Source organism: Microtus pennsylvanicus, chromosome 6 (assembly GCF_037038515.1).
Source record: "Microtus pennsylvanicus isolate mMicPen1 chromosome 6, mMicPen1.hap1, whole genome shotgun sequence".
Classification (NCBI taxonomy): Eukaryota; Metazoa; Chordata; class Mammalia; order Rodentia; family Cricetidae; genus Microtus; species Microtus pennsylvanicus.
In genome coordinates, this window is record NC_134584.1 from 46,357,086 (window position 1) to 46,369,737 (window position 12,652).

At 39.8% G+C, this 12,652-nt stretch overlaps 1 protein-coding gene across 1 annotated transcript in view; it reads right to left on the reverse strand.

Annotated features, from left to right (window-relative positions):
• Positions 1-12,652, reverse strand: part of Adamts6 (ADAM metallopeptidase with thrombospondin type 1 motif 6) — a 217,883-nt gene that overhangs the window by 5,393 nt on the left and 199,838 nt on the right. The window contains exons 23-24 of the mRNA XM_075976158.1: positions 10,741-10,917; positions 8,383-8,539 (exon numbers count right to left, since the gene is read on the reverse strand). Of these exons, the coding sequence (XP_075832273.1) occupies positions 8,383-8,539; positions 10,741-10,917 (334 nt within the window). The remainder of the gene's footprint in view (positions 1-8,382; positions 8,540-10,740; positions 10,918-12,652) is intronic.

Here is a 12,652-nt window from a genome sequence, read left to right on the forward strand (position 1 = left end):
TGCAGAAGGCAAATTAACAGAAAGCTATTAAACAGAGCAGGCAGACCATGATGGGGCCAGCAGCCAAGCGCCAGGACAGGCCTGGGCAAGTGATGAGGATGGTGGCCTAGACTCGGATGGCAGACCTTGATGAGGTACCTAGGCAATGCAGGACATTGTCGCTGTGTGGAACCCCTAAGCATGGCCAGGTGGAAGGATCCAGTTCCTACTCTTTGGTTTTGTCTTCTAGGAACTGATGTGGCTAGAAAAATCAGTTCATTGCACATTTGGATTGATACAAGTGTGATCACCAAAGCTCAGCCACAACTAGGCTTTTTATTTGCTCAGTCTTTTAATGCCACAAAAGCTTAATTTAGTGACAGCGTTAAAAAGTGTAATTTATCAAGCACTTCCTTTATGTCAGGCAGAACTTCAGGCAGCATTATACTTTTATATTTACTGCTTTCCAGTACTTGAAATGTCAGCTTTACATAGACAGCAAAGATTAAGCTCAAAAGGGTTTTGGAACCCACACTGGGTCATGGAGCTAGTCCCTAGGAAGGCTATAAAGACTGGGGTCAAACCTCAGGTTTGTCTGACTGTGAAGCCACTCTTGTTGTGGTGGCTTCTTGGAATTTAAATGACAATGCGTCTGCCTACAGAAGTCTCCACCCCAGCTGACACAGTGGCAGGCCAGTCTGGAAATGACCACATTCAGGTCCTCTTAACATTTGAGAGTTTGACCTACTTTCTTAGAGAAGGAGTAAATGTTTGGGAGAAAAGGAGACCATTTGTAGGCCATTGCACTCACAGTAGACTGAATTGTTCCTCTAACTTTTTCTCATCATACTTACATGAGCAAATGAGAGATATATGAAGTTTTAAAGCCTCACTGTAATAGAAAGCCGAACAGACTCTCCAAAATCTCTACGCCAGGACTAAAGGTACTGGCGATTTTTACTTGAGCACTGCTGTTCTCATTTGGCAAGAGAAGACTGTCTTGCCCTGACATATTCCTGATGTATTTGAGAGTTCTTAGTTATAAAACTTACCCCTTTACTAGTCTGCCTCATTCTCAAAATATGTTAAAATTATGAAGCAGTTTCTTGTCATCTAATCTTGAGCTAATATATCATAAGCTAATTATCATAGTTTAAAACAATTTTCATTGTGTGTTCAGTGTGCATGGTACTGAGCTGCATAAGAACATCTTCACACAAGTATATACCGTGCACTAAACATGAACCCTCTCTATCTCCCTCCATTTTACTACCCCTCCCATTAGTTGCCTTTGTTTTCCTAGAAATTTTTCCTTCTATTTTTATGTCATATAAATTATTTTATGTACCTATTTGAAATTTGCAAATTACAAGTGAGAAAAACATACGATATTTGTCTTTCTGAGATTGGTTTAATTCACTTAATGTGATTATTTCCAGTTGCATCCATTTTCCTCCACATGAAATAAATTTATTTTTCTTTATATATTTAAGAAGTCTACTTTTTCTCTATTCCTTTGCTGTGGGACAGCTAGGGTGGTTCCATCACTTAGCTATTGTGAGCTTGCAATACCATGGATGTACAAACAAGTCTTGCTGTGATATGCTGGCTTGGAGCCCAGGAGTGGCATGATTATACCACAGCAAGGCAGACTTTTTTGAAAAATAAACAAACAAACAAAATCACATTTTCCCACCACTGATGTAAAAAAATCACAACAGGAATGTTTATTAATTTCTGGATGATCTTCAGTTAGCACTTAAAAGGTTCGCTGTATCGTGTAGTTCAAAATGTGCAAATAAATGATCTAGGGAAAATATTAAATGGCTTCTTTGGGTTTAGGGGAGGCCATAATATCTCCTGTATTTGGTCTTTACTATCATAGTTCTCCACTACAGGCAGATGGGCTAGCAGGGCTACTCTTCTGTTGCCTTTACACAGTAGAAGCAGAGGCAGAAGATGAGGGTTTAAAATGAGGGAGTCTGATTCTGTCTCCTTTATCATCGTGTACCAGCCAAGTGTGCTCTTGGAGGAAAACCTTCTTTCTATTGATTTCTGCCCAGGACACTGGAAGAGTAAGAGGTCTTCACTGTGTGAATAGTAGGAAACATTTGTCTCCTCTCTTTACACCTTACCCCAGTCTTGAAGAAATACTGCCATGAAGTATTTACAGTAAGAATAACTCATTCAAGCCGGGTGGTGGTGGCTCACGTCTTTAATCCTAGCACTTGGGAGGCAGAGGCAGGCGGATCTCTGTGAGTTCGAGACCAGCCTGGTCTATAACAGCTAGTTCCAGGACAGGCTCCAAAACCACAGAGAAACCCTGTCTCGAAAAACTAAAAAAAAAAAAAAAAAAAAAAAAAAAAAAAAAGAATAACTCATTCATTGCTCCCAAACTCTTTTTATATAAACTAGATCTACTATTAGAATTCTAAGTAACCTGCTACACACTCTGGAAATATAGACGTTAGTAGATTTGAATAACAAAATTAGATAACCAACTTCAAAGAAAATCTATGAATGTACTTATCATTGGGGTGCAATGAGTTTCTCCTGGGTATTTTACATTAATCTTTCAAAACACTGACCCAGAAGGTCTGCTTTCAAAATTAAACAGAGACTATGGGTTTAGGACGCATCTGGATTCAGATTCATTATGATTGTAAAGCCTGACTGGTTCAAGTAACATAAGACCAGCTTCTCAGACAACAATGCACGGGTACTAAGTTCATCAAACATGGCAGAACTTGCCTACTTGTATCACAGGGATGAGCTAGAATACCCAGTGAAAGAAGTTTCCATAAGCAAGTTGGAGTGCTCAGCATGTACACAGTAAGGCAGAATGAACAAAGACAGACTGCGGCCCCTCCATACTGTAAGCTCCTTGTGAGATTCAGATGAGTACAGCAAATGAACTATAAGTTGAACATCCGAGGCTTATCTTTTGGATTAAAAATATGATCAGCAACTTATCTGTGGAAATGGAGAGCCCAGCAAGAAATGAGAGAGCCAAGGGGTGAACACACACGTGGCGCCGGAGCTGGTGTTGGTGTACTTTTCAGATAAGACTATACTAGAGCCTTTGGCTTTGGGTACATTAAGGCTGCAAGGGTTGAACTAACAAGCTCCTGAAGCAAAGCGACATCAGCCATCGCAGGTCACTCTGACTTCACATTAACACAGACTATTGCTTTTTATCCTCCTCCTGCCTCAGTCTTATCTCTGAACATCATCCACATTCAGCCTCAAGATGGTGTAATCCCAACTTAAATCCAAGTTCCCTCTAAAGTCAACAGGCAGGAGTATGAATTAATGCTAAATGGACTTGGAGCTCCTTGAAGTGATGAAGGAGAAAATCTATCTTGGCCTTCTCCATCTCCTTTAAATTGAAGTCTTCAAATGATTTTTCTTGTTCTCACTGATTTTCATTACATTAAATTCCATGTTAAGGACTAAATTCTGTAGCAACCTGTCACAGATTTTGTTATGAGATTTATGGAGGTGGCCAGACTTTCTCAGAGAAGTGTGTCTGGGGGAAACCGAGACCCAGCAAAGCCACCACGTGTCATCTCAAGCTGGCAGAGCAATGTTTACTACCCACAGCTTTTCTGGGTTAATTACTAGCTCATGGTACACCGTGAGTCATTATCTGTCAGTAACAAACACTAGACGACAGAGCACTGTGTGCTACTGAGAAGCCGAAAAGATGCCCCATATAAACTCTGAAGAAACTGGAACCTGCAGGAACAATGAGTAGAATGGTATTTGGAGATAGGATTTCAGGTGAGCTCGAATGGGCTGGACCCAGCTGCCAGCTGCACTTGAAAAGCTCTGTAGTTTAAGCAGTGGTACCCAGCCTGTCTATAATTCACTCTTGGCAGCAGTGTGGTGTTACCCTCACAGTGGCAGCCTGTCAAGCCTGTCAGGATCCTGCCTGTGAAGTTTTAACCTTTCACTGAAGGCTTTCAGAAAGAAAAGAACGAAAGCAGATGTTGACCACAGTAACTGCACTGCTCCTTCCCTTCTCCTATTTCCTTTCACTATTTTAATTTCTTGATGCCCTGCTTCTGATTCGTTCTCTTATTATCTTTGACTGGCTTAAACTTCCCTCCACTTTTTCATCTCTGTATGTTTATTTATTCTTTATCTAACTCACATTCCATCGTGACTGTACATACTTGCCTCAGCCAGGAATACCCCACACCCCAGCATCTCCTCGGGAAACTGTTAGAGCCTCCAATGCCTAGCTCCAGTTCACTGTGCCAGCTGCACTTCTGTTCATTACACTCCCCTGGGCACCTGAGGAGCTTCTTTATATTTCTGCTAAAACACTGCTCACCATGTTAGTCTTCATGTCACCGTCCCTACCAAGCTATGCTCTCTTTGTGGGCAGAACTTTGTAGTATCCCTTCCATAGTCTCAGTGTCAGGCAAAGTAAATGGACTGATGGCAGGATGAATAGAGTAGGCTCTTTAAAAACACTGTCTGTAGTTATGTACTGTCTGCTGAGCTGACCAGGCTCCAGTGGAGAGTTCCAAACCCATGGTCACACATATGGTCCTGATTATCTCAGTGGGCCACAAAACCAAAACAAATAGACATGAGTGTGAGGGAGATTTGTGGGGGAGGAGAGAAAGCAGGGTCAGTAGGGAGATGGTGGTGAGAGTAATCAGCATGCAAGGTGCATGGATGTAAAATTTTACAAACAAAAACCCCCCAAAACCTTATCACCTCGAAGGATGGATTATATCTAAAATAAAGCAAGTTTACTAGGCTATTAATGTAATAGTTTACTCTACTCTATATGGTGGTGTTCAATGAAAATTTTTTTCAACTTTGTTGCATACTTGAAATTTTATTAATTTCATAATTAAATATTGAGTAGGTGAGCAACTATTAACTAAACCTTGGTAGTTAAAACAATTCTCAAGGTTTTAACTACAGACCATTTTATCCAAAATAAGGGCTATGTTTTAGATCCCAAGAGATCTCCCATAACTACTAAATTATCTTCCAGTAGCTTCTCAGTGGGAGTCAAGGGAGCTGACTCTCCTGATAAGTACAGTCCTTTCTACTCTCCTTTATTAACTAGAAACTGGTCCTTCTGATTTTTATATGATGCACATTTTACCTCTCTGACTTGACCCCCAAACCAAGTCATTATGTTTATATAAAAACCCTCTCTTGACATCCATGGCATCTGCCCATCCCTTCTCTGTGAGTGAATATGATGGTTTGAAAGAAAATGGCCCCCAAAGGATGTAGCGCTACTAGGAGGTGTGGTCTTGTTGGAGGAAATGTGAGGGTGGGCTTTGAGGTCTCTTTTGCTCAAGCTATGCCCAGTGTCACAGGTCACTTCCTGTTGTTTGCAGATCAAGATGAAGAATCTCAGCTCCTTCTCTAGCACCATGTATGCCTAAATGCTGTCAAGTCCCACCATGATGATAATGGTCTAAACCTCTGCAACTGTAGGCCACCCCAATTAAATGGTTTTTTTTTAAGAGCTGCCATGATCATGGTGTCTCTTCACAGCAATAGAAACAATAACTAAGACATAACATAAGTGACAACTTAAGATTTGGGTCAAATACTGCCTTCCCTTTTATGATACATTACACTTGGCTCACAGATAGCTTAGTCTATGCAGGCTGCCTTGACCCCAAAGGTTGAAGGCACTGATCTTCATTTCAGCCTCCCTTAGACTTCATAAACTGCTTCACATAGCACATTCTACCTTTCTTTTTTAAATTAAAATAATAGTTGGAAGTGGAGGCATACTCCTCCAATCTCAGTTTGAAAGATTGTGGCAGAAAGATCATGAATACCAGGTGAGCAGGGGCTGAAAAAAGATAGTATGTAAATATAGTGTAAATTGACATGCTTCAAGGCTCTGTCAAACCTGGGTTCAACCCTGCCTTCTGTGAGTTCTACTTCCTAGGCTTGAAGTTTGAGCAAATTACCATCTTCCTTTGTGCCTCCATGCCTCAGTCCTCATCAGCAATAAATTTGATTCAGAAGATTATTGCAAAGATTGTATAATATTATGTGATACAGAAAGACTGTTTACGTATGTGACACAATAGAATGGGGTCAGACATGCAGAGTGGTTTCATGGATTAGTCTCACCATCTCTCCCACTCAGCCTCTCATCTCCAAATCTAAAGAAAAGCAGATCTCTTAAAACCAAGATATGGGTGCCACAGCCTAACAGAAGAGAGGTTTTTTTTTCTTAATTAAGATCCCTTAAAAGACATCTATTTTAAGAAAACTGCTTCTGTTTACTATTCATTTTGAATTCTTTTCAAGAAAAGGAAATTTCCAGGATGTACCTTATTATATATAACAACAACAAAAATAGATGGCATTAGAGCTAGAGTTTACACAGTAGAATTATGATTTTAAATTAATGTGAGATACAGCTATACCTTTATAAAAAGGTAACCCACATTATACCAAACACACCGTGTGGAGCCTTAGATAAACAATCAGGTCTTTGCCAAAGTTGCAAGGACTCTGTAACCCAGATGATCATTCCCCTCAGAACTGAATCTCAAGGGAAAGTAGAACATCCTCAGACTGCGTAGAGCTGACCAAAAGGAACGGGTATCCTTTGGAGAGGTTTATAAGTGTTTCATTTTCATTAAAATTATCAACAAATTATAAGACTTTATATTTTTTTAAAAGTAGAGCATATAGCTGGGTTTCTTTAAATAATTTAAATCCATGGCTTCAGATGCTACAGGTAAGCTTGTACATATATTTTATATGAGAAGGAAGCCTGAAATTCTGATTGTACCGTATTTATATTCATATTCTGGATAACTTCTGGAATCTCAAACAGAGAACCATTCAAGACATTTTGAATGATGCCTTCATGGATAAAGTACTTCAAATTAAATGAAAGATAAAAATTCAAGATTTTTGCAAGCATGTGCTATTAATAGAGGGATTTCTTAGTGTATAAGAAAAAAACCAAACCAGGCAGTACTGGTACACACCTTTAACCTCAGCACTCATGAGGCAGAGGCTGGTGGGAACTTTGTGAATTTGAGGCCAGCCTGGTTTGTGGAATGAGTTCCAGGACAACCTGAACTAAAATGAAAAACCCTGCCTTGAAAAAGAAAGAAAGAAAGAAAGAAAGAAAGAAAGAAAGAAAGAAAGAAAGAAAGAAAGAAAGAGAAATTTCAAAGTGTAAAGACCATTGTCCTCCTTTATTAACATTCATATATTTTTTCACTTCTCTAAAGTGAGAAACTATAGTTTCAAATATATGCTTTCATTATATGTATCATAAAAACTAACACTGTTTATTTTATTTTATTTTTTTATTTTGAGAAGGGTCCTTCTATAGAGCCCTGGCTGTCTTAGAACTCACTGTGTAGACCAATCTGGCTTTGAACTCACAGAGATCCGTCTGCCTCTGCCTCCTGAGTGCTGGGACTAAAGGTGTGCGCCATCATGTCTAGTTTGCAAGAATTAACTCTTGATAGTAGCATTCCAAGTCATTTCCAAAGAGAAACAAAAGTTTTCCATTTTTACTTGTTCATTTTTTTGTGTTTTTTGTTTGCTTGGTTTTGTTCATTTTGTTTTGTTTTGTTGGCTTTTGAAGACAGAGTCTCACTCTGTACCTTAAGGTGGCCTGAACTCACTATGTAACCCATACTGACCTTGAACTTGTGGCAATTCATATGTGTCAGCCTGTCAGAAGGTCAACCAGAACACTAAGTTAGATATGACCATAGAGATATCCATACTGCCATCTCATTTTATAGACAAGAAAAATTTCACTCCAGATGTTGAGTGACTTAGTGTTAAACACATAGTGGAAGAATCAGGATAGAACAGGCATCCCGATTATAGGAAGAATCAAGATAGAACAGGCATCCCGATTATAGGAAGAATCAGGATAGAACAGGCGTCCTGATTATAGAAAGAATCAGGATAGAACAGGCATCCCGATTATAGGAAGAATCAGGATAGAACAGGCGTCCTGATTATAGGAAGAATCAGGATAGAACAGGCATCCCGATTATAGGAAGAATCAAGATAGAACAGGCATCCCGATTATAGGAAGAATCAGGATAGAACAGGCGTCCTGATTATAGAAAGAATCAGGATAGAACAGGCGTCCCGATTATAGGAAGAATCAGGATAGAACAGGCGTCCTGATTATAGGAAGAATCAGGATAGAACAGGCATCCTGATTATAGGAAGAATCAGGATAGAACAGGCATCCTGATTATAGGAAGAATCAGGATAGAACAGGCATCCCGATTGTAGGAAGGCACACACAGCAGCTTTCATAAATGCTTGGAACAAGCACACTGGCCTTGTGAGACCCTTTAAATATTGGGCACAGCAGAGGTGAGTCAGAGACTCCAGGCCTGCCCAAGGGGCACTCACCTTCAGTACTGGAGATAGGGGTGCTGTCACATTTGCTCTCACACTGCTGCATGGACGGAGGCCGCGCAGTCTCTGGACAGTCAACAGATGCCTGTCCAGTGTAGGAGAGACACTGGACAGATCGCATCTGCTGCCCAAGGCCACACTGAGCAGAGCACTACATTCAAAGACACAGAAAAACAAAGTATTGATTTTTCACAATGTTAATATGATAGAAAGATATTATTTTAATAACTTCACATATTAACCTTTAAAGTCCACATGCAATTGTTATTGAGAAGTATATCACTTGTTTGCTTTTCTATGGAATTGATTTCAAAACTCAATGATTGCATTATTACCCTAGAAAACTGAAGCAGTCTAGTTCTCAGAAGACAACGAATGGTAATTTCTTGGGCTATCATAACTATTCAAAACAATGTTGGCGGAATTAAGAAGGGAGTAAAGAGAAAATCCTACAGAGAAAGTAAAATACTCAGCAATCATCAGGCCAGTGCTGACTTTGGATTGTTGTTATTATAGATGCTCAGATATAGCTTTGAAGGCCTGATTGGCACTCTGAATCTAATCAAATGCTACAGCAGTGTGACTGGGTCAGTCAGTAAGAATCTGACGGCTTTACAGGGTGGCCCAGTGAGCAAAGCTCTTATGCCACAAACCTGATGACCAGATTCTATTCCTGGAATATAAAGGTGGAAGAAGACAATCAACTTCAGAAAGTTGTCCTGTGGCCTCTACACACTCACTGTGTCACATGTGTGCGCATACACACACACCACACATACACATAATGTACAAATAATATAAATAAAAAATTTAAAAGGAGCTTGTATAAGTACCTTGAATTTCCTCAGGAATTATGAGCCACATACACTTTAGAAATAATCTGTGTTAGTCAGTTAACATACTTCCCTCTTTCAGCCACATGAAGGAAACAACTACCTGGTTTAAAATACACTCATGATATCATGTCTATATAGACTCTTCAATAGAATAATATCAATTATGTATCACTAAATTATCAGTGAAACATTTCGTTAATAATGCAATAATGTTAGCAATGGAATACTTAAAGTTATTAGGCATATTCAAATTGAGAATTTGTAAGCTAAACTAAGTGCTTCTGTAGAGATGTACTTTGGTTATTTCTTACTTCTTCCTACAGGCCTGGGCACAGAGCAAAGTGTTTCTATATACTGTATGGATACTGAACATCTTACAGGCAGTATAGGCATTGCTGGGCTCCATAAGAACTGGCTACCTAGAAATCCATTTGTTTCCTTTGTGTGTGTGGCATATGTGTGTTGTGAGACGTATGTGTGTATGTACATGTATGCGTATGTGCATGTGGAGACCAGAAGCTGATGCTGGAAATCTTCCTCAGTAGCTCTCTACCTTATTTTATGAAACACTATCTCTCATTGAGCCTAGAGCTCACGGGTTCAGCTAGACTTGGTCAGCAAGTGCCAAGGATCCTCTGTACCACTTCTCCCAGTGTTGAGGTCACACACACATTCCACCACATCTGGCTTTTTTTACACAGGTGTGTTGAGGGGTTAGATGTTGGGTTCTCATGCACACACTGCAAGCACTTTACATACTGGGCCACTGCCCTAGGCCCTCGCCAATTACTTTCTGTGATATTATTATTATTATTATTATTATTATAGAGAGTCACAATATGTAGTACAGGCTGGCCTGATCTCAAGAGCCCCCACCTTGATTATAGATATGAGTGATCACTCAGCTGAGTATTATTTTCTTAATGTGACTTAATAGATTTCTTCTTTGACATTTAGAAGAAAAGCATTTAACTTCCCTCTTACATGAAAAATACCAATTTGGAATTATCTTGTTTATGAGTAGAAAAGTTAAGATATTGGTATTAACTGATTTATTATTGAATTAGTTAAGAACTAGGATTGGAATGACGTAGTTGTTTACACTTTTGCTTATTGAGTCTGGTTACTTTGAACTTGATATGGTAGGATCCAAAGAACAAGTAAATTTGGGCTATTTGGGGCTTGGATGGTAGTGCATGTCTGTTATCCCTGTTAGCAGTTGAGGCATGAGGATTGTTAGTTTGAAGCCAGTATGGCCTATACAAGAGTTTTGGCCCTGTCTCAAAAAGCCCAGATGATAACAATAACAATAATAATAATAGCAATAGAGCGGAATGTTTCCAGGTGTGGAGAAATGTGGCTAAGGGGTATGTATCCACAGCTGGTCTCAAGGGCTTGCATAGTTCCACAGGGAAATCTCCATGAATTTCCTCACTCCTGTCTGGAACCCTCACAAGGATCAGATCAGAAAGCTTAGGTTAGTGTCTCAAAAGACCCCACAGTCTGGTTGCCATACCTGGCCCCAGTCTCCTGTCACCCAGCGGGGAGGAGGACAGCGGCCCAGACTGCAGCGAATGCGAGCAGGAGGCTTATTCTCCTCTGGACATTGTGCAGCTGGGAATGTCTTAGAAAGGTCACTGCTCTTGCACAGAACAATCCGATGCTTGAATCCTGGACCACATTTTGGAGTACACTGGAAATAAAAACAAATATTGAATAACAACAGATTAAATACAGGAAAATGTGAAGAGACTATTGAAGTAAATGTGCATATGTATACAATACACATTATAAGAAAAAGCTCTCACTATGAAGCTCCTTCAACAGTTTAAGGGGAAGTACTTTAATCTTTTCCCCAAGGTCTTTAAGAGCTAAATTCAATGTTTGCTTTTCTTGGCTAACATTTTCTTCTTTTATTAGGGATAGGCTTATTCCTCCATTCTTCCCCAGCCTTGGCCTCCTTCAGCTGTGATAAGAGTCTGCTGAGTTTGGAATGTGGAAGCCTACTTGCTGGGTGTAGTCTTTGAAAGGGAACTTTCATGTTATTAGTAGACCACAAGAACGTGTCTTTGCAGAGCAAGCTGGTGGTGGAGTAGATCAACTATTTCCACTGTGTGGTAGTCAAGGACACATGGCTGCAGCACAGGGTTATCGCACAAATAATCTGGACTTCTCCCTGTCCTTAAGTCACAAACTTAAGAATAGGATGTCTATTCTTCATACTGAGAAAACAACACTTCTTACTAGGTCACAAATCCTTTCCTTTTCCTGTCTCTAGATGCTTCTTTAAGTCACCTACTCACTGCAGTGGCTGACTGAAGTTCTATGGATATTTTCTGGACCCTTCCTCCAAATACTCTTCTTCCTCTTAGTCAATTGAGGACTTAAACACATGTGTGAGCTGTGATTCATATCTTTCATCCAAATATATTTCCCAAGATGCTATAGCAATAGTTCTTAACCTGTGGGTCACAACCCCTTTGACAAACCTCTATCTCCAAAAATATTTACACTACGTTCCACAAAAGTAGTAAAATTACAGTCATGAAGTAGTGGTGAAATAATCTTATGGTTCGAGGTCACAAGGAAGCAACATTAGGAAAGTTGAGAACCATTGTTCTATAGAGTGGGATCAAAGTTGGGGGTCATGAAAGAAAATGAGCGAGAGTATCCAAGGTAAAAGGCCTGTATTCTTATTTAGGAGACATACATGAGAACACAAGGCTAATGTTACATATTATGAGAGTGGGCATAAAATAATTCTTGTGTGCTTTATCATCATTGTCTTTTGACTTGTTTTATTAGGTGTAGTCTTTGAGTCTGGTATACTGGCACAGAGAAGGAGAAAAATATTGAAGCTCTTCTTAGATGAAAAAAATCATGGATTCTACATAGTCTCTTTATAACAATGAATCCGTAGTGAATGCATTTCCTCCAGCTTAGAAAAAGACTCATCAAGATGTATTTTCAAGGACAACATGTACTTCTTCTGAGGTCCCTTCAGAGGAGGAAAGGGTTAGGAGTTAAAATCAAGAGTCAAAAACCTTGATCTCTTACTCGCTTTCCCAGTCAACTGCTGCCTCACTCTTCCCAAATGGTCCGTCTGGTCTCATTGATCCAGCTCTTTCCACCTTTGTGGTTTGTCTCCATCTCCACCACCATGATTACACTTCATGCAAACATCATTTATACCTTACTACTTCCTAGTACTTCTGCTTCCTGTCTTTACCTCACAACAATACTTTATATGTACTGCAGAGGAAAGGCATCTCATGAGGGTCCCTGAGGATTAAAGGGAACTACTGCACATTTCTGCACACACTTATTCCATTTGATCTTAGTCAAAAGCTGAGAAGTGTTCACACATTCTTATTCAATGACTTCATTGGGTCTCAGCCCTGCAGAGCTAGCCACAAATACTCCATGTT